We start from the raw sequence: 23,414 nt of genomic DNA, 5'->3' as shown, positions 1-23,414 counted from the left end.
TGACATCATCTATTGTCAGAAGTGATGTAATGATGGGTCAGTGTTATCTATATAGAGATCATTGTACAGGGGGAGGAGATAAGCTGTGACATCATCTATTGTCAGTAGTGATGTAATGATGGGTCAGTGTTATCTCTATAGAGGTCATTGTACAGGGAGGGGGAGGAGATAAGCTGTGACATCATCTATTGTCAGTAGTGATGTAATGATGGGCAGTGTTATCTATATAGAGGTCATTGTACAGGGAGGGGAGGAGATAAGGTGTGACATCATCTATTGTCAGAAGTGATGTAATGATGGGTCAGTGTTATCTATATAGAGATCATTGTACAGGGGGAGGAGATAAGCTGTGACATCATCTATTGTCAGTAGTGATGTAATGATGGGTCAGTGTTATCTATATTGAGGTCATTGTATAGGGAGGGGGAGGAGATAAGCTGTGACATCATCTATTGTCAGTAGTGATGTAATGATGGGCAGTGTTATCTATATAGAGGTCATTGTACAGGGAGGGGAGGAGATAAGGTGTGACATCATCTATTGTCAGAAGTGATGTAATGATGGGTCAGTGTTATCTATATAGAGATCATTGTACAGGGGGAGGAGATAAGCTGTGACATCATCTATTGTCAGTAGTGATGTAATGATGGGTCAGTGTTATCTATATAGAGGTCATTGTACAGGGCGGGGGAGGAGATAAGCTGTGACATCATCTATTGTCAGTAGTTATGTAATGATGGGTCAGTGTTATCTATATAGAGATCATTGTACAGGGAGGGGGAGGAGATAAGCTGTGACATCGTCTATTGTCAGTAGTGATGTAATGATGGGTCAGTGTTATCTATATAGAGGTCATTGTACAGGGAGGGGGAGGAGAAGCTGTGACATCATCTATTGTCAGTAGTGATGTAATGATGGGTCAGTGTTATCTATATAGAGGTTATTGTACAGGGAGGGGGAGGGGATAAGCTGTGACATCATCTATTGTCAGTAGTGATGTAATGATGGGTCAGTGTTATCTATATAGAGGTCATTGTACAGGGAGGAGGAGGAGATAAGCTGTGACATCATCTATTGTCAGTAGTGATGTAATGATGGGTCAGTGTTATCTATATAGAGGTCATTGTACAGGGAGGGGGAGGAGATAAGCTGTGACATCATCTATTGTCAGTAGTGATGTAATGATGGGTCAGTGTTATCTCTATAGAGGTCATTGTACAGGGAGGGGGAGGAGATAAGCTGTGACATCCTCTATTGTCAGTAGTGATGTAATGATGGGCAGTGTTATCTATATAGAGGTCATTGTACAGGGAGGGGAGGAGATAAGGTGTGACATCATCTATTGTCAGAAGTGATGTAATGATGGGTCAGTGTTATCTATATAGAGATCATTGTACAGGGGGAGGAGATAAGCTGTGACATCATCTATTGTCAGTAGTGATGTAATGATGGGTCAGTGTTATCTATATTGAGGTCATTGTACAGGGAGGGGGAGGAGATAAGCTGTGACATCATCTATTGTCAGTAGTGATGTAATGATGGGTCAGTGTTATCTATATAGAGGTCATTGTACAGGGAGGAGGAGATAAGCTGTGACATCATCTATTGTCAGTAGTGATGTAATGATGGGCAGTGTTATCTATATAGAGGTCATTGTACAGGGAGGGGAGGAGATAAGGTGTGACATCATCTATTGTCAGAAGTGATGTAATGATGGGTCAGTGTTATCTATATAGAGATCATTGTACAGGGGAGGAGATAAGCTGTGATATCATCTATTGTCAGTAGTGATGTAATGATGGGTCAGTGTTATCGATATAGAGGTCATTGTACAGGGTGGGGGAGGAGATAAGCTGTGACATCATCTATTGTCAGTAGTTATGTAATGATGGGACAGTGTTATCTATATAGAGATCATTGTACAGGGAGGGGGAGGAGATAAGCTGTGACATCATCTATTGTCAGTAGTGATGTAATGATGGGTCAGTGTTATCTATATAGAGGTCATTGTACAGGGAGGGGGAGGAGATAAGCTGTGACATCGTCTATTGTCAGTAGTGATGTAATGATGGGTCAGTATTATCTATATAGAGGTCATTGTACAGGGAGGGGGAGGAGATAAGCTGTGACATCATCTATTGTCAGTAGTGATGTAATGATGGGTCAGTGTTATCTTTATAGAGGTTATTGTACAGGGAGGGGGAGGGGATAAGCTGTGACATCATCTATTGTCAGTAGTGATGTAATGATGGGTCAGTGTTATCTATATAGAGGTCATTGTACAGGGAGGAGGAGGAGATAAGCTGTGACATCATCTATTGTCAGTAGTGATGTAATGATGGGTCAGTGTTATCTATATAGAGGTCATTGTACAGGGAGGTGGAGGAGATAAGCTGTGACATCATCTATTGTCAGTAGTGATGTAATGATGGGTCAGTGTTATCTATATGGAGGTCATTGTACAGGGAGGGGAGGAAATAAGCTGTGACATCATCTATTGTCAGTAGTGATGTAATGATGGGCCAGTGTTATCTATATAGAGGTTATTGTACAGGGAGGGGGAGGAGATAAGCTATGACAACATCTAGTGTTTGTAGTGATGTAATGATGAGTCAGTGTTATCTTTATAGAGGTCATTGTACAGGGAGAGGGAGGAGATAAGCTGTGACATCATCTTTTGTCAGTAGTGATGTAATGATGGGTCAGTGTTATCTTTATAGAGGTTATTGTACAGGGAGGGGGAGGGGATAAGCTGTGACATCATCTATTGTCAGTAGTGATGTAATGATGGGTCAGTGTTATCTACATAGATGTCATTGTACAGGGAGGGGGAGGAGATAAGCTGTGACATCATCTTTTGTCAGTAGTGATGTAATGATGGGTCAGTGTTATCTATATAGAGGTCATTGTACAGGGAGGGGGAGGAGATAAGCTGTGACATCATCTATTGTCAGTAGTGATATAATGATGGGTCAGTGTTATCTATATAGAGGTCATTGTACAGGGAGGGGGAGGAGATAAGCTGTGACATCATCTATTGTCTGTAATGATGTAATGATGGGTCAGTGTTATCTATATAGAGGTCATTGTACGGGGAGGAGGAGGAGATAAGCTGTGACATCATCTATTGTCAGTAGTGATGTAATGATGGGTCAGTGTTATCTATATAGAGGTCATTGTACAGGGAGGGGGAGGAGATAAGCTGTGACATCATCTATTGTCAGTAGTGATGTAATGATGGGTCAGTGTTATCTATATAGAGGTCATTGTACAGGGAGGGGAGGAGATAAGCTGTGACATCATCTATTGTCAGTAGTGATGTAATGATGGGTCAGTGTTATCTATATAGAGGTCATTGTACAGGGAGGGGGAGGAGATAAGCTGTGACATCATCTATTGTCAGTAGTGATGTAATGATGGGTCAGTGTTATCTATATAGAGGTCATTGTACAGGGAGGGGGAGGAGGTAAGCTGTGACATCATCTATTGTCAGTAGTGATGTAATGATGTGTCAGTGTTACCTATGTAGAGGTTTTTAACTCTACTCTACTGGATATGAAGTTTCCCCTCTGCCTACCGATACCAGCACTGCTCACCTGGGTCAAGCATGCATGTACGTGGAATAGACAGGGATTCTACCTTATGGACCAATAGGTCAACATAAAGATAGGGGTCAGTTATTTCATCCTTGGAATATGTCAAAAGCTGTTATGAGTCTTCGTAGTAGTTGTACTACTGGTCATGACATTATCTTGAGACATTTAACCCATTCATGTCTGTCCCTTCCACAAACTAAACGTTGTGCCAGCAGTGCTGGAGTTAATAATGACATGTGACTGCCGTCTATGGTCGGTCTCTGTGTGGTGTTATGTGATCCTGTGATCATGTGTATCAGCGCTGCCGATATGTGGTCGGTGACCTATTGCTTTCCACTTGATCTATAGACAAGTGGTGTCTTTCAGTAAAAGCAACAGGACATGATTATTACTAGACTCCACCATGACCCTACTACGGCTTCCCAGGGCGGATTTTGATTGGAGCAATTTGAGTTTTATTATATGTACATGTCAGTCTATTGGTTATTAAAGGGGAGGTCTGTACAGTAGATCCATGGCTAGAACTCATGTCTCCAACACAAAATGTAACAATATTCATTATTTTTAGTGTATAATAATAACAAAATCATCAACTTGATCCCACAGCGGCTCTCAGAACATGTAAGTCCTTATCATTTGGCAAAAAGTTTTTGGACCTTCATACATCTATATTCTCTCTCTATGCTCCATGGGGTGAAAATTACAGACACATTTATATCACAATCATGTAATGTCCCATGTAAATGTAATATATCTCTACGGAGGGAAACAACTACAGGCAGTCCCAGGGTTACGTACAAGATGGGTTCTGTAGGTTCGTTCTTAAGTTGAATTTGTTTATAACGGTGGCTGAGTGAGTAGCGCTTCTGCCTTGCAGCGCTGGGGTCCTGGGTTCGATTCCCACCCAGGTCAGATCTGCAAAGAGTTTGTGTGTTCTCTCTGTGTTTGTGTGGGTTTCCTCCAGGTCCTCTGGTTTCCTCCCACACTTCAAAACATACTGGTAGGTTGATGAGATTGTGAGCCCCATTGGGGACAGGGACTGATATGAAAAGCTCTGTGCAGCGCTGCGTAATCTGTGTGTGCTGTATAAATAAAGAATTATTATTATATAAGTCGGAACCCCAGACAAATCTTTTTTGGTGCAGACACGATTAATAACTGTTATAGCTGATCTTTGTAGTCTAAGACTAGTACAGTAAATTACCAATTACCAGAGGTCCGTTTGTAACTAGGGGTCACCTGTAAGTCGGGTGTTCTTAAGTAGGGGAACGCCTGTATGTAATTATTACCAAAATCTGACCTTGGGCGCATGAAACCGTGTGCAACGTGGAGTCTATGTGATTATTAGTGCAGTGTAAATATATATATAGAAACATATGCAAAAAATATACCGGTATACAGGCAGTCCCCGGGTTACGTACAAGATAGGGTCCGGAGGTTTGTTCTTAAGTTGAATTTGTATGTAAGTCGAAACTGTATATTTTATAATTGTAGATCCAGACCAAAAAAAATTTGGCCTCAGTGACAATTGGAGTTTAAACATTTTTTGCTGTAATGGGACCAAGAATTATCAATAAAGCTTCATTACAGACTCCTTACAGCTGATTATTGCAATCTGATACTATGGTAAAGCATCCAGAAAGCTTCACCAGAGGTCAGAGGGGTCTGTCTGTAACTATGGGTTGTCTGTAAGTCAGGTGTCATTAAGTAGGGGACCGCCTGTACTGTATATATATTATAATTTTATATAAACAAATTTGAACAAAAATGCATAAAAATTATATATAAATAATATTCTGATTGAGAAATTCCTTTCTCCTATTTACATAAATCTATTTCTGTGCCCTTCCAGTCTGATCAAAGGTAACTTTATTATGTGTAACAATGGGGGACATTAATCATAGTGGGGTCTCAGGTTCGCCTATTTTTGCGCCTGGTTTGCTCTTCTTTTTGGCTCCTGATCTATGATGGATCTAGTTCTGCCTTAGTAAATGCACTTTGGAACTGTCGCATGTCCGATTCATTTGCGCCTAAATTAGCGCCAAATTTGGAGAAAATGTTAGATCTCATTTGTGAGCAATAATGAAAGGAGAATGAGAAGATGTGACAGAACGTTCAGGGCGTCATCTCTGCACATAAACCTCTCATTGTGATGTAACTGCAGGGACTAAAAGTGACAGAGATGTAAAAAAAAATAAAAATTCTTGCTGAAATGAGTCTTTTCCTTTTTTATTATAATATACAGTAAATGGAGACTGATAATATTCTCAGATCTGTACAATAAGACAATAATCACTCCCAGAGATGATCCCATAGACAACGATGAAGTCGTTACTGGAGACATTTTACATTTTAAAACTGCTCCGAAGTATTTTCCATGTTGCATAGAGGGAATTCTTCATTTTGGAACCTAAAATGTATGTTTTTAGTAATGAAAAGTGATTTTTTTTTGGAAGTGCACCTGCTCAGAGTAGGTGCATTTTTGCGCCTTTTTTTGCGCGCAAATTTGTGATAGATCCCGTGCAAACATCTGTATAGGACGCACTCACTATGTCAGATAAGGCGCAGGGGCTCAAAACCACTAAGTGCCGAACTTTGCTGTGCGCCAGAAAATGCGTAAATGTGTAAATTAACGAGATGCGCCAGATTTTTGCGCTAAAAGACGCTCAAAACAGTCTAACAGACTATGATTAATGTCCCCCTATATATAGTACGTCTAACTTAGTTTTTGCTAAATTGATCAAATACACCAATTAGCCAAACCACTATAAATAGATAAATCCTATAGTTCTCTGATAAAGACTCCTGTCAAGGGGGTGAAATGTCAGGGGCAGGTGAACAGATTATGGGGGTCATTCATCTTAGTCTGATGCGCCTTTTTTAGTGACTTTTTGAGCGCATTTGGTTATTTGCACTATTTTTTGCGCCTTTTTTAAGCAGTTGGCCGTGTAGCAGTTTTTCGGTTTTGCGCCTAATTTGTCTTTGTATTTCTCCTGCTTCCAGAAGTTTGTGTCTTGTTTAAGGTTGATTTGCGCTTATATGGGTGCAAATAATTGCGCATGCTTAGACAATGGTGTGATTTGCGCAAAAAAAAAATTCTGCCTAAAAAAAATTATTTGACTAAAACAAAGACAAATCAGGTGTAAAAAATAGACTCACAAAAGGCGCAAAAAGAGCTCAAGGAAGGGGGAAATAAGATAAATGACCCCCAATGACTTAGACAAGGTCCAAATTTCTGGGCAGAAATTTTGGGGTGTTCCTGGTACATAGTGGCAAGTACAATGAAAATATATCTGGGGCATAATTGTAATAAGTGATTATTATGTTAGGGAAATAACCTTGGTATTTGTTGGTCGGTAGATTTGATACGAATCAGTCTTTTTTCAGACGCCAAAGCAAATCCGATTTATTTCTACTTCGCTTCTGTAAGCAATGGACCAAATGAGATGGGAGCTTTGCATGAAAAAATCTATGTTTTAGGCGACTAGAGGGGATTATAACCCAATTTCAAGGCAAATTGAAGAAACATCAATTAGGACTCAATAGATTTGGACCTGAATCGTATCTTTAGAAAAAATTGGCGAAGCTTCAGTGAATTTTGGAGGATTGTAACATTGGAATAAATTGTTATCTAGTTCATATCCCATCAATATGGAGGATTCACTCATCTCCAGCAATAAACTTGGCTGGTTAATACATTTTCTTCCATATTGTTAATGAATTTGTACCTCGTCTTCTCTACAAGTTCAGGAAAAAGTCATCATTGACCACCTATTTATTAGTCCTGAAATGATAGAACCAAAGGGATCACCCGGATTCATGATCAAAATATTATATTTAGAATAGAAACAGGAAATAAAAAAATCTTCAATGCAAACTGATGAAAATAATTAGGAAAAAGTAGGAAAAATTAAGCGGCCAATTTGATAAGAACCAAAATGGTAGACAAAAAAAAAATCAATTTAAAAAATATTGATAAATTATATTTAATAATTAAATTAATGAATAAATATGAAAAGATTAAAATTAAAAAATGTAGATTCATTGTCTAACAAAGACACTAAATAGCTAAATGTGAGGGACTTCTTGATTTTTTTTTCATCTTAATGAAAATCTTTTGAGTAATATATGATTCATATTGCAACAAGATAAAAATGAATCAACTTTTTTTTTATAAAAAACTATATCTTACGAACAAAAAATATGATATTTAATAATGTAGTATAAAACACTGATGATGATTATTATTATTATTAAATTATTATTAAATAATTTTATATAAATCCTAATATTTGCTAAAAATAATCATGGAATCAAGGAAGAAGAAAGAGAAAAATGGGGGATTTCTAATACTGTGAAGGTTTTATAGAAGTCAAAAACCTAACTGAGAGGAAACCCAGGACTGTGTAAATCTACAAAGGTAATAAACAATAAAAATTAGACATAACATCCAGAATAACAGCATCAACTGTAAAGAGGGTGAGAGATTAAACCTTATTTTATACAATTTTACAATTTATTTCTTAGGGTTTTTAACAATTTTTTTATTTTGTAAAATTAGTGTAAAAATAAATATTTTCTGAATAAATTATTAATTAATAATTAATATTTATTATTAATTAATAATTTAAATTATTAATTTGCACGAATTAAACAGATGTAAAAAAAATATATAAATTACAAATTTTGATTTGTAGTTCAGACTGAATAGAGATAATAGTTATTAATCCTTATTATAGATGTAAAAACCCCAAGATGTCCCTGCAGCGGAATGATCTATTATTAAGGGTAAAATATCAAAAGCTAAAAACATCAAGAAAAGGACATTTCATACAATAATCTCAGTATCATAAGGATTGTTTCATTTCTGTTGAACTTGATTCAAAGTTCAATTTCATAGGATTGCTATATAAATCCAGACAGTACGGAGTTAATAGTTATTCTAGAAATATGCTACATTTTAGCTTTCATGTGTTATAACATGAAATGATAGAAAATATATGCAAGTCAGGTTTTTTTTATTAATTTCAGTTAATTCACTTCTGTTATTAATACAGTAATTGAATGTTTGTATTATAAGGAACTGGATGCTATAAAACAATAAAAAAGGAATTATTGGAAAGAACAGTCGTGTCCTAGATGTCTGGACTGCATAAAAATAGGAGCTGTCTTATATATCTATATACTGCCCTAACAGGAATTATACTAGTTTTAAGGAAAAAAACTGTATTTCCATATTATAGATAGATGATACAAAGATAGAAAGAAGATATATAGATATAGATAAAAAGATAGATAGATAAATAAAATTACATAGAAAGAGAGAGATGAGACAAGAAATAAATAGAACTACTGAAATTAGATGGATAAATAGATATTAAATAGACAGGTACATAGATACATAGATGGATATGAGATAGATAGATAGATAGATAGATAGATAGATAGATAGGAGATAGATAGATAGATAGATAGATAGATAGATAGATAGATAGGAGATAGATAGATAGATAGATAGATAGATAGAAGATAGATAGATAGATAATAGATAGATAGATAGATAGATAGATAGATAGATAGATAGATAGATAGATAGGAGATAGATAGATAGATAATAGATAGATAGATAGATAGATAGATAGATAGATAGGAGATAGATAGATAGATAGATAGATAGATAGATAGATAGATAGAAGATAGATAGATAGGAGATAGATAGATAGATAGATAATAGATAGATAATAGATAGATAGATAGATAGATAGATAGATAGATAGATAGATAGATAGATACATACATAGATACATAGATAGATAGATAATAGATAGATAGATAGATAGATAGATAGATAGATAGATAGATAGATAGATAGAAGATAGATAGATAGATAGATAGATAGATAATAGATAGATAGATAGATAGATAGATAGGAGATAGATAGATAGATAGATAATAGATAGATAGATAGATAGATAGATAGATAGATAGATAGATAGATAGGAGATAGATAGATAGATAGATAGATAGATAGATAGATAGATAATAGATAGATAATAGATAGATAGATAGATAGATAATAGATAGATAATAGATAGATAGATAGATAGATAGATAGATAATAGATAGATAATAGATAGATAGATAGATAGATAGATAGATAGATAGAGATCCATAGAAACACTAACATTGGGGTTAATTGAAATTAACCCAGTCATTTCCACAACAAGGCCTGTAATGGTATAATTGGAGCCTGGAGTGGGCACATCACACAGATGGCTCTTTTGTGTAGCTGATGACTTTTGCTGTTACTTTTGTGTCCATACAAATTGATTTGTGCACTATGTGGTGTTCCTGGAGGGGCAATCTCTCCTAATGTGACACGCGGAGGCTGTTATTTGGAAACATCTCATTAACTAGCGTTAAAAGTTAACACAGTGAGTAGTAATGTCCCTGTGAGGCCGGTATCTCCTGCTGGGCGCTCTGCACTGTAGATGGGCTCACAGATCTTACATCAGGAAGCAGGTCTGTTGGCGCCCTCTAGTGGTAGTGACTGTGTATGACACATCTCACAAGACAGTAAGAGGGGGTGGAGGGGGAGGGGCTGCCTTCTATAATGTCACTTATTAGGATGTGACACATTTTTGGATAATCCGATACCATGCACAATGTCTGATATATTAAATCATTGATCACTGGTTTAACCCTTTCCTGTGCAGCATCTACAGCTACACAAACAGGCAGATTTCCCATTCTGAAAACTGGAAAACCGGAATGATAACCTGGTAGATCTAATGTCTAAAATCCAGTAACACGTAACAAAGAAACCAGTCTAAAATATTTATAAAAACCAGTCATGGATTTAGTTTGTGGCAAAGTTTCTCACCCTCTTCCAATATCACTCCAGTCCTTTAATAGCACAGAATGATTTGTCCTTGGAGGACCCAGCTTTTCCTTACATTACAGGGGTTTCAATGGGCGCTGTGTAATTCTTCTTCTCACCTGTAGGGCTGCTGCAGAGATTTCAAACACTTGTTGAGAGATCACAACTGATCGCTAAGGTCCAAGTAGTAGGAAGCTTCATACTTCATTTCAGGGGTTTTCTCCTAAAATGAAATGCTTATAAAAAGTGAACACACCCCTGAAGAAGATCTTCTGAAAGAAGGGGACCACATTTTTGGGGGGAAATGGTCAGTGTAATCTTGGAGGACCTGGCTTGTGATAAGGACTGAGACCCCCATTTTTTTATGGAAAGGGGACAGTGTGATCTCCTTGGAGGACCCGGCTTGTCCATGCATTGCATTGATTTCAATGGGGACTGTGTAATTCTTCATCTCACCTGTAGGGTTGCTGTAAAGAAATCAAACACTTAACGGGTAATCACATTTGATCGCTAAGGTCCCAGAAGTGGGACACTCTACATGTACTCAGCTCATTTCTGTGCTCTTCTAGTATAAAGTAGACATCTCGCTCAAGTGGGTCTAGTACAAGATAAAATAATAGTCTACACAAAGGTTTATTGCTGCACACACTCCTCCTTCGCTGGTGATTCTTCTGTCCGTCCGTCTTTCCCACAAGTTTGCGGCCAAATTCCTTTCTTAACATTTACTGGAAACGGAGCCCGCTGTGGGTTTCAGGGTTGGAGAAAACACCCCCCCCCCCCCTGACTATTGTGGGTTTACTCCTTCTGCCTTTACTAACATAGACTATACTTATATATGTGTAGATGGTACAGACAGTCATCAAAGCGTTAATGCTTTAACCCCTTAGCGTGGTGGAATTTCCCAGCACTGTCATATCTTACAAGACTCTATGGTTAGAAATATAATTGCGTGGTCAACCACAAGTACAATGTATACTACATAAGCCTTACTGAGGATCTGCTGAGTGTAGTAGTACCATTCCCCGTATGCCGGCTTCATGCTCAGCATTTCAGGGGTTCCCGAGGATCATGAAGTGGTGGAATATCCTTGTAATAGGATATGAGATGGAAATAACAGATTGCCAATTTGGAACAAAATTGGCAAATCTAGGAAGCCATTTTGAATATGACATAACCCCAAAAAAAGGGGTGTGCATGTAGAATACCCAAAGCAATTTGAACAACCCACAAACACAAGCAGAAGGTGCATGGTGCGACCTCTCCCTTACTACTATACTGCCAGGCAGTCCCACTATGTTCCCAAGTGAGCCCAAAAATGCATTGTGCCAGTTAAGTCACACATTGGGTACATTGGCACTAAATTAGACCACTGTTTCTACTGAAATGGGTTCATAACTGATAACCAGGAGTCAAGGCTAAAATATGGCCATATTGTCACTGTGAGGCTTTGTCAAGATCTTCCACTGCAGTTTCCTTCAAAAATGGCGGACAAAATTAGTCCAACCACAACACAAACGTAACAGCCATTATAGTAAAAGGGTTCTCTCTGGTACATTGATGACAGGTGGGACTGTCATATTTGTTATTCATCTCCCCTTTTCTATGAGGCCCAAGAATTTAGGATCTTCTCACAGCTTATTGATTGCTCCACAGTCAGGCCTTCATTTTCCTATAAGACCGATGGATTGGGAAGCCCTTCTTGGGATCTCCTGTCTGGCATGTTCCTCAGCCAGGCTTCCAATTTTCTATGAGACTGATGGATTCAATCCATCTTAGGATCTCCCCGCAATGTACGGGATGTTACTATGTCCCATCTTAGGATCTCCTGATAGTTTACAGTATGTTTCTCAGCCAGGCTTCCATGTTCCTATTAGACCGATGGATTGAGGCTGCGTTAGGTTCTCCTTGTAGTGTATGGCGTGTTCCTCAGTCAGGCTTCCATGTTCCTATGAGACTGATGGATTGAGGCAATCTTAGGTTCTCCTTGTAGTGTATGTTATGTTCCTCAGTCAGGCTTCCATGTACCTATTAAACCGATGGATGGAGCAGTCTTAGGTTCTCCTTGTAGTGTATCGTGTGTTCCTCTGTCAGGCTTCCATGTTCCTATGAACCTGATGGATTGAGGGAATCTTAGGTTCTCCTTGTAGTGTATGGCATGATCCTCAGTCAGGCTTCCATGTTCCTTTGAGACTGATGGATTGAGCAGTCTTGGGTTCTCCTTGCAATGTATGGTGTGTTCCTCAGTCAGGCTTCCATGTACCTATTAGACCGATGGATTGAGGTAATCTTAGGTTCTCCTTGTAGTGTATGACATGTTCCTCAGCCAGGCTTCCATGTTCCTATTACACCAATGGAATGAGGCAATCTTAGGTTCTCCTTTTAGTGTATCATGTGTTCCTCATCCAGGCTTCCATGTCCCTATTAGACCGATGGATTGAGCAGTCTTAGGTTCTCCTTGTAGTGTATCGTGTGTTCCTCATCCAGGCTTCCATGTCCCTATTAGACCGATGGATTGAGCAGTCTTAGGTTCTCCTTGTAGTGTATCGTGTGTTCCTCATCCAGGCTTCCATGTCCCTATTAGACCGATGGATGGAGCAGTCTTAGGTTCTCCTTGTAGTGTATCGCGTGTTCCTCAGCCAGGCTTCCATGTCCCTATTAGACCGATGGATGGAGCAGTCTTAGGTTCTCCTTGTAGTGTATGGCGTGTTCCTCAGCCAGGCTTCCATGTCCCTATTAGACCGATGGATGGAGCAGTCTTAGGTTCTCCTTGTAGTGTATGGCGTGTTCCTCAGCCAGGCTTCCATGTCCCTATTAGACCGATTGATGGAGCAGTCTTAGGTTCTCCTTGTAGTGTATGGCGTGTTCCTCAGCCAGGCTTCCATGTCCCTATTAGACCGATGGATGGAGCAGTCTTAGGTTCTCCTTGTAGTGTATGGCGTGTTCCTCAGCCAGGCTTCCATGTTCCTATTAGACCGATGGATTGAGGCTGCGTTAGGTTCTCCTTGTAGTGTATGGCATGTTCCTCAGCCAGGCTTCCATGTCCCTATTACACCGATGGATGGAGCAGTCTTAGGTTCTCCTTGTAGTGTATGGCATGTTCCTCAGTCAGGCTTCCATGTCCCTATTAGACCGATGGATGGAGCAGTCTTAGGTTCTCCTTGTAGTGTATGGCGTGTTCCTCAGCCAGGCTTCCATGTTCCTATTAGACCGATGGATTGAGGCTGCGTTAGGTTCTCCTTGTAGTGTATGGCATGTTCCTCAGCCAGGCTTCCATGTCCCTATTACACCGATGGATGGAGCAGTCTTAGGTTCTCCTTGTAGTGTATGGCATGTTCCTCAGTCAGGCTTCCATGTCCCTATTAGACCGATGGATGGAGCAGTCTTAGGTTCTCCTTGTAGTGTATGGCGTGTTCCTCAGCCAGGCTTCCATGTCCCTATTAGACTGATGAATGGAGCAGTCTTAGGTTCTCCTTGTAGTGTATCGCGTGTTCCTCAGCCAGGCTTCCATGTCCCTATTAGACCGATGAATGGAGCAGTCTTAGGTTCTCCTTGTAGTGTATCGCGTGTTCCTCAGTCAGGCTTCCATGTCCCTATTAGACCGATGGATGGAGCAGTCTTAGGTTCTCCTTGTAGTGTATCGCGTGTTCCTCAGTCAGGCTTTCTTACACAGATTCCTTGTGATCTGTCTTGCTGTCACTCCACACACCCTCGCCCCCCCCCCCCTCCGAGTCGTTACACAGGAAGCCCCCGCCGTGCTTGTCAGAAGTCAATAAGGTTAAGTGCTATGTACACTTGTACACTATTAGGGAGGATTATTTATATAAGGAATTTTCAGATGAAACAACAGCAAATCTTGTTCTCCCTTCTGAATGGAGATATAGATGTTACATAAATCCAGGAGTCATTTGGGGTCTCAGGTTTCATCCGTGACAGCAAAGTGTTTTTCTTCTTCACTTCTCCTCCATGCCTGTTTCACTACAATAACACCAGACCCCCCTCTCCTGACAGCCGCCTTATTATAAAGCCTGGCCTACATGACTGAGCTCAAAAACGGGCGAAACGTGCCTAGAGTACACAAGCTGGATTGTATCTATAGAGTGGTGGCCATAGGGGAAGCAGGGGTCACTCTTAGGAGGGGTTACACTGGCCATTTTATTGTTGCCCATAACAACCAATCGCAGCACAGCTTTCATTTCACCAGAGCAGATTAAGAAGAGAAAGCTGAGTTGTGATAGGCTCCTATAAGCAACAAGGATGGGGCTGATAAACAAGACCTGTTCTCTTTGACCAATCATTGTCTACTCTCTACACGAAAAGCCATAAAGGCCTTGTTTTCTATAGCAACCAATCACAGCACAGCTTTCATTTTACCAGAGCAGTTTCAGAAGAGAAAGCTGCAATGTAATTGGTTGCTGCAATGAGGTCATGATAAATGAGGCCTGTTCTCTTTGACTAATTATCCTATATTCTCTACATAACAACTTATACTGTCCAATAGACAAACTGATAGCAACCAATTTAAGCACAGCTTTCATTCCACCATATAAAAGCAGCACTGTGATTGGTTGCGATCGGCAATGGAGCGTCTATTTTCTATAGTTTCCTAAATGGCACCCAGTGATGTGTGAATATCATAGGCCCTTCGTGTAGATATCTCATGTTACATGCAGATTTTGGATATTTCATTAGTTTAATCGCCAAGAAAGAGGCGGGGTTTCGTTTAACTACACCCACAAGTGATAATAATATAGAAAAATGGTGAAAAACTCATATATGACTGCACCATGTGAACGTACCCTTAGATCAGGTCCTCATATAGAGTAGTTTAACACTTCTGAATTGCCACAATTTATGAGTTTTACCTCAAATTGCTAAAATTTATGTCATGTAGATTGTTTTTGTTGTTGTTTTTTATAATGGTGAAGCAAGTTTTTTTTTTATTTTTATATTACACTGTGTGAGCTGGACTAGGGGCAGGAATGATCGGGGCTGTATGATTCTTATTCACCCTTTTATGTTATTATGATTTTTTTTCCATTTTTTTACTACATAGTGGGGGAGGGGCAGCTACTTGTAGCCCCAGGGACAGCGAGGGTCCGCTACTTCCGTTTTTTCCTATGAGAAAGGGGAAGGATTGCACAATCCTGAGGAGAAAAGAAAGAAAAACGTTTACAAATGTAATTAAAAAAAAAGGCTTCAGTCTCACGCACACGGCGGTGGCTCATCTATGTAGGACACTTAGGATTTTGGGAAGGTGGTTGCCCCCTTATTTTAGGAAGATTTATAACCTCAGGCATGTGCCATGAAAGGGCAGCATGTTTGTTATACAGTGGGGGACATTTACTATGGCGTTTCCGCCAGTTTTGTGGCGCTCTCACCACATGTTCTGCTCTCAGACCTATTTATTAGCTGGCGGTGCCAGAAAAAATGACTTTTTCCGTCTGCTCCGACTCTTCTCCGAAAAGGGGCGTGGCTTTGGCGGAGTGGAAACTCAGACACAATTACTATGTGTCGCAGCCCTTTTTGGGCGGTGTAAACTGACGGAAAGTAGACCAAAAGAAAACTGGTCTAGCAGGGACTGTTGGACACATTTCTGGTGCTCGGGCCACATTTTGGTCCCAGGGACAGAAAATAGTCTCGGCGCCAGAAATGTCTCTGCACAGCTCTACAATATTAAATGTGTGTCTTCTTACCGAGAGCAGGTCGGTAACAAAGCCAATGCAGACACCGACACTTTATGTAAATGTCCCCCAGTGTTTTTTGGTCATGTGATATTACGTCACTATAGGGCGGTATACCACCAGGAGCGCGGAAGATCAGCGACTACCATTGATCTCTGGCGCCGCTGATCACATTGGACAACCAAGGACTGTACTGTTAACACACCCTTAAAGATCTTTGCTGCCCCCTTAGGCCCTATTCACATATGAGTAATTCGCGGATGACGCCACACACTTCCGTTGACTTTACTGATCCTATTCAGATGTCCACGTTTTTTTCACGGATCATGGATTGATGAAAAAACTACGAAAATTGTGTTTGTCAGCGAAAATTAAGTAACGTGAGATACAGATGTGTGAATAAGGTCTAATGGACATCAGCAGAACTTGATGGCCAGCTTAACCCCTTCCATGCCGCAGGACCTGTGGCCGCATGAATACCCAAACAATGAATATTGAGGTTAAATATGGCGCCGCTTATCTCATCAGCGTAGAAATGATGTAGATAAGGAAGAGCTTAAAATTTCAGAAAGCCTAGTAGTAAGAGAAGGTCAGACGCAGGCAATCGTGGATGTGCTGTGCCCCGAGTTTCCGAATAGGGGGTCACACAACATAACTTTCCTGAAGTTGTTCTACAAATATCAGCTTAGTTGTCAGTTATAAAAGCTAGATAACAGTTCAGGATATATAAACCATATTCTGAGTGATGTGACTGCAGGACAAGCTGGTATTTGTAGTTCCACTACTAGATTACTCTTTCCCTAGGGCAGTGATGGCAAACCTTTTAGAGACCGAGTGCCCAAACTTCAACAAAGACCCGCTTATTTATCGCAAAGTGCCAACACAGAAATTTATTTGATTTATACTCCCTTCTCTGTCACAGTTTTCATTGATACCAGCCCCTGAGGACACCAATAAAGCAGAAAATAGTCCCAGGTATAGCTGTCACTTTATAATAGCTCTGTGCACAGCAAGTGCTGGGCTGTCTGGGACTACAGGAAGATACCTGGATTAATCTCTGGTGATGGCCTGAGTGCCCACAGAAAGGGCTCCGAGTGCCACCTCTGGCACCAGTGCCATAGGTTAGCCATCACTGCCCTAGGGTATTGTGATACTTGTAGTTTTACAGCTGGCTCCTTAGCTATGCATATGTATACCCTGCACATGTTCTAGCAGTAAGCATGGGTTAGTAAAGATCTTAAAGAACTACAGATGTCAGCATCAGTAGCATGCACACAGTAGCATTCCAGCAAGCAGAGATAGAGAGCACATGTTCTAGCAGTAAGCATGGGTTAGTAATATCTTAAAGAACTACAGATGTCAGCATCAGTAGCATGTACACAGTAGCATTCCAGCAAGCAGAGATAGAGAGCACATGTTCTAGCAGTAAGCATGGGTTAGTAATATCTTAAAGAACTACAGATGTCAGCATCAGTAGCATGCACACAGTAGCATTCCAGCAATCAGAGGTAGTGAGCACATGTTCTAGCAGTAAGCATGGGTTAGTAATATCTTAAAGAACTACAGATGTCAGCATCAGTAGCATGTACACAGTAGCATTCCAGCAATCAGAGGTAGTGAGCACATGTTCTAGCAGTAAGCAAGGGTTAGTAATATCTTAAATAACTACAGATGTCAGCATCAGTAGCATGCACACAGTAGCATTCCAGCAATCAGAGGTAGTGAGCACATGTTCTAGCAGTAAGCAAGGGTTAGTAATATCTTAAAGAACTACAGATGTCAGCATCAGTAGCATGTACACAGTAGCATTTCAGCAAGCAGTGGTAGTGAGAGTGCAGCACATGGGCACAGCCCAGACACCCTCCTGGTCTCTCCCTAATAGAAGCAGTCAGCTACTGGCAGCAGCTGCAGTGTCCCCGGGAGCTAAGCCACTCCCCCTGCCTGCTCTGCTATTGGCTAAGACGCACCCACTATGCAAATGAGCCTGGGGGGAATGACATTCCTCTGGACTTGTTACTGTAAAAGCAAATTCACTTCCAGGATGTCTCATTCATAGAGGCGGTGGGTGCAGTGCAGGCAGCTCTGTCCTCCTCCTCCACCTCCTCCTCAAGACTGGAGGAAAGTCTCAGCCTGAAGAACTTCACATCAGATGCAACAACTTGTAACAACTTGCTGAAGGGAACTGCTAGAACTTCCAGCAAAACATCCTCAAGAGTTAACTGAGTCACCACCACAACCACCAAACCCAACCATTGTCTGCTAGAGTGTGCTCATAAAACCACAGAACAAGCCACAAGTCAAGCCACAACCCCATACCACATCCACAAGGAGAAGGAGAAGACACTGGCTTGCCTTGCAAGGACCTTATCATCATCTTCTGGAAGCCACCTGAGATACCACCTCAGCCTCCTGTCCAGCATGGAAGGACAGGACTGTGACTACTATTGATACTAACCCTTGTTTATGGATTTTGTGGGTGACTGCTTATATTTGTGACCCTTTGCTAGGGGTGGCATAGGTCAAGTGGTTATCATCGTCATCATCAATCTACTTAGAAGAGGCGAATGTATATTGTGTTCTATTGGGACTTTAGAAGGATGACCTGGAAGACAGTCCTGAGGTGGTAGCTCCTTGTGTCCAGTGCTGGTAGACTGGGACCCCAGTTCTAGGCATTATAAGACTGTAGCTGGTGGGGTGCACATTTTGGGGTGTCCTTGTTCTTCTTGTCCCATTGTAAGACATTGAGTTATATTCACACGGCTTGTTGTGATGCGTATCCCCGTAGATACCAGCACCAGCCGCCGCTTCACGCCGCCCTCCACCACCCTCAGCCCGGGGAAGATGACTGAGACCTTACCCCTGAGTGCACCGGATGGCAGCGCCGCCCTGGTGGGCAAACTGAGAAACGCAGACCGGAACATGGTGGAGGTCCTATCCGACCATCCTGGAGAGCTGGTCCGTACTGACAGTCCCAACTTTCTGTGCTCGGTGCTGCCCACACACTGGAGGTGCAACAAGACCCTGCCCATCGCCTTCAAGGTAGGACCCTGCATGCAGTCCCGTGTACTTGTATCCATAGATGTATCTATAGATCACTTACAGCTTTCTTTCAGACTGTTTGCTTATCTGTAGAACTATCTTTCTATCTCTGCTGAGTGATGTGCACCTTATCTCAAGCTGCGAGCATCTATCCATCTGCCTGTCTACAGAAATATCCATAGATAGATATATCCTTTTGTTTTCTGTAAATCCATACACTTCTTATCTATTCTGATACATTCATGTATCCAGCATTTGGACTACTTTCATATTTACCTCCCTTATATTTATCTATCATATATAGAACTATCCATGGAACGTTTTCATTCTGTCAGTAGAATATTGCTGTATCTGCCTAAATATATGTCCTCCTCCTAGGTATTCTCATATATATATCCATATCCATCCATCCATCCATCTATCTATCTATCTATCTATCTATCTATCTCATATCTATCTATCTATCTATCTCATATCTATCTATCTATCTATCCCTTATCTACCATTTATCCATCCATCCATCCATCCATCTATCTATCTATCTATCTCATATCTATCTATCTATCTATCTATCTCATATCTATCTATCTATCTATCCCTTATCTACCATTTATCTATCTATTTCTCTATTTATATAAATATATGTTTCTCATAGTTATATATGTGTACACTAATTCTATATCTATATATTCAATATATATATGTGTATATATATATATATATATATATATATATATATATATATATTCATAGCAATCTGTATGTTCAATTATCTATTCATTAATTCATTAATTATCTAAATATATTTTATCCCTCTTTCATATTCAGCTTTATATCTATTCATCAATCCACTGTTTACTATCTATCTATCTATCTCTAAGCATTACATCTATTTCATCTATCTCTCTCTCTCTCTATCCATCCATCTATCCCATATATATATATATATATATATATATATATATATATATATATATATTCTATCCATCTGTCTTCTATCTATCTCTATGCATTACATCTTTCTCATATCTTTCTATCTGAGAGAATTAGAAACTTCATAGCAGTTTTCCATAAGAATCCCACCTCATTACCTCTACCCCTATAAGGTGACCCCTGTCCTAACCCCACCACTGAGGACCCTCCTATAATTGGGTTATTTCATGTGTTGTGCATTGATAAGGCAGGGAGGACAGGACACTTATCTTGTAAATTTGGCACTAAGCTGATTGTGGAGCTGCTGACTGTGGCCAGACAGATGTTCCTTGTTATCTGTCTTCATATTACTCAGTTTCATGAGACGTTTATGTTTGGCTTCTTAGGAAACAGTAGCTTATCTGCTAATGACCGTGATCCATAGGATAAGACTCCCCTGCACCCGAAATAAAGTCACCTGCTGGGATGTGATGTGGAGGGCCAAGGGGGGAATCCTCTTCTCAGATGCTGTAAGGCTGGAGAAGTCAAAGTTACAATTTATATATATTATATTGTGTCATATATTATTATATATGATATAATATTATGTTATATATCTCCTTAAAAATCCACTTACTTCAATCCCCATGTACAGTAATAAGGAATACAAAGTAATCAGCACAAGTTATTATCAAATTCAGGTCATCTATGGGTTTACATGGGACTGCAGGTAACCCTATATGTTAATATCAGCACTAATATAATAAAAAAACAACCCAAAAAATAGATCTGGCCACATTAGAAAAGGATCAAAGTCAACTGGTACCCTCATATCATATCCCAGCTGGCACAGAGCCCGAAGGTGCACAGTTCTGGTTCTCATAAACCCCTCCACCAGAGGTACTTTACCCATGTTCTGCCCCCCCTTCCTTAAAATAAAACATCACTGTGCTCCCCTCGTCATGTCTGGAGCTTTTGATGTTTCCAGGAAGAAATGTAAAATGATTTACTCACATGATCTGACTCACTGTCCTGCAATGTGTCTAGTCCAGTGGTGCTGACCTGGAGCAAAAACATCCTCCAATCTAGTTTAATGTTAAACTTAAAAAAAATAAATAAAAATCTTGTATGTGATTAAGTAAATTTTATTTATTTACATTATCTATATCTATCTATTTCCTTTTTATGTATCTCTCTACCTATCTATCTATCTATCTATCTCCTATCTATCTATCTATCTATCTATCTATCTCCTATCTATCTATCTATTTCCTTTTTATGTATCTCTCTACCTATCTATCTATCTATCTATCTCCTATCTATCTATCTATCTATCTATCTATCTATCTCCTATCTATCTATCTATCTATCTATCTATCTATCTCCTATCTTCCTATCTCATATATATATATATATATATATAGATATATAGATATATATATATATATATATATATATATAATCTATCTATCCTCATATCTATGTATCTTCTATATATCAATGTATCTCATATCTATAACTTTTTAACAATATTAATAATAAACAAAAGTATGTGCCACATATAAAAGTAGCACATTAATCTAAAATATAATATAAAAATACACACATTTTTCTGGTATTGAAGTCATAATAACCCCTATTAATACAAAATCTTAATGCATTCTTCTGTGGATTATTAGTATTTTTTTTTGGCATAATTTTTTTGTATAATTCAGGTTTTTATGCAAAGGAAATAAAAGCAGCAGATAAATTGCAGGTAATAACGCAGCATAAGGCAACGCAGTCCTGTCCATGGGACTGGAGGATCAGCCTATGTACAGTGGATCCTGTAAACTGTTTTTTATTTCACTGTGTTCCCCTGGATCTAAACATTTTTTATTCACGTTTTTATTTTTATTTTTGTTTTTTTGTAGATATAACGCCTACATTTACTTTATCATTAGTCATGTTTTTCTTGGTGGAAGTGTAAATTTATATTAATCTGTGAATTCTTTTACATGTTTCTTATATTTTTGGTTAAAACAATATTATTATACCTGAAATTTAATTTAGAAATTATTATTTTGTTAAATTATTTGAAACATTAATTTTATAGTGGGAAAATAATACAAATAGTGGCATATTCTCTCTCTTCTTCCTTTAAAAAACACTCTTCTTAATCTTCTTCTATTAATAGAAGATACTTTAATTTTTTAAATTACATTTAAAAATATTCAGTTTATTTGATTATTTTGACTCCATTTTACCCACAGTACAAAATAATAATATTTATAGGAGATGCAGGAAAACCATTTAATACTGGATAAGAAATCCCTCTATGTAAATGTGCGATTGTGAATTTTTGTAATAAGAAATATTATATTATTCTACTACTATTATAATATTGTACATCGGTTCCAAGGTTTTTAGATGTTAGTTATTTGGTTGTAGAATAAATGGTTACATCTTAGGAGATTTATAGAGATGAACAGTACTGATACAACACAGATCTGTGATATGACATTGTATGGTCACTGTATAGAGAGTAACAATTACTACTCATAGAGGTAATTAGCAAAAAGTTTAAAGTTTTTAATATTTGACTGTTCATATTTCTTATTACTTATTGGCTTAATATATAGAGAGATAGATGTGATGTATTTCAGATGTACATATCTATAAACATATATATACATACCTATATATCTATAGGAGATAGATAGATAGATAGATAGATAGATAGATAGATATGAGATAGATAGATAGATAGATACATAGATACATAGATACATAGATAATTAGATAGATAGATAGATAGATAGATAGATGATGTATAAACATAAATATAAATCTAGAATAGCTGAATATAGAAGAAAAGAGGAAAACTATGCTAAAAGTCTAAAATTCTGTCTTTATCCCTTCTTTACATAGATACATATGAACTGGGTAGAGAAGGAGATAGAGAGAAGATGGATAACTAGATAGATAGATACAAACAGACTGTCTGCACCAGCAGTGTCTCAGTTTACCTAAGCAGGGGTGCAAAAACAAAAAAAAAAACCAGAGTTCAGGCTAAGAATCTATGCAGATAACCAATTACAAAATAAAGCAGCGCTCCAGATCCAAAAGATGATGGAAAATAGGGGTGAGTTTATTTCCAAACAGACAATGTTTCGGTGTTCTACCACCGTTCTTGATTGAGAAAGGTAGAACGCCGAAATGTCAGTGTCTTTTGGATCTGGAGTGATTCCTTATTTTGGAATTAGATATATAGAGGGTCATTTATCATATTTCCCCCTTCTCTGAGCTCTCTTTGCACCTTTTATG

At 38.9% G+C, this 23,414-nt stretch overlaps 1 protein-coding gene across 5 annotated transcripts in view; it reads left to right on the top strand.

Annotated features, from left to right (window-relative positions):
• Positions 1 to 23,414, top strand: part of RUNX1 (RUNX family transcription factor 1) — a 180,587-nt gene that overhangs the window by 80,484 nt on the left and 76,689 nt on the right. For 3 of the 5 annotated variants that reach the window (XM_072138723.1, XM_072138719.1, XM_072138720.1), the window contains exon 3: positions 18,943 to 19,196. In XM_072138723.1, the coding sequence (XP_071994824.1) occupies positions 18,943 to 19,196 (254 nt within the window). Of the gene's footprint in view, positions 1 to 18,219; positions 19,197 to 23,414 lie in introns of those variants that run through there. The other 2 variants (XM_072138722.1, XM_072138721.1) reach the window with 2 other exon arrangements.

This window comes from Engystomops pustulosus, chromosome 2, assembly GCF_040894005.1.
Source record: "Engystomops pustulosus chromosome 2, aEngPut4.maternal, whole genome shotgun sequence".
NCBI classification, from domain to species: Eukaryota; Metazoa; Chordata; class Amphibia; order Anura; family Leptodactylidae; genus Engystomops; species Engystomops pustulosus.
The sequence above is the reverse complement of the archived record's forward strand: the minus strand, read 5'-3'. Positions and strand labels throughout refer to the sequence as shown.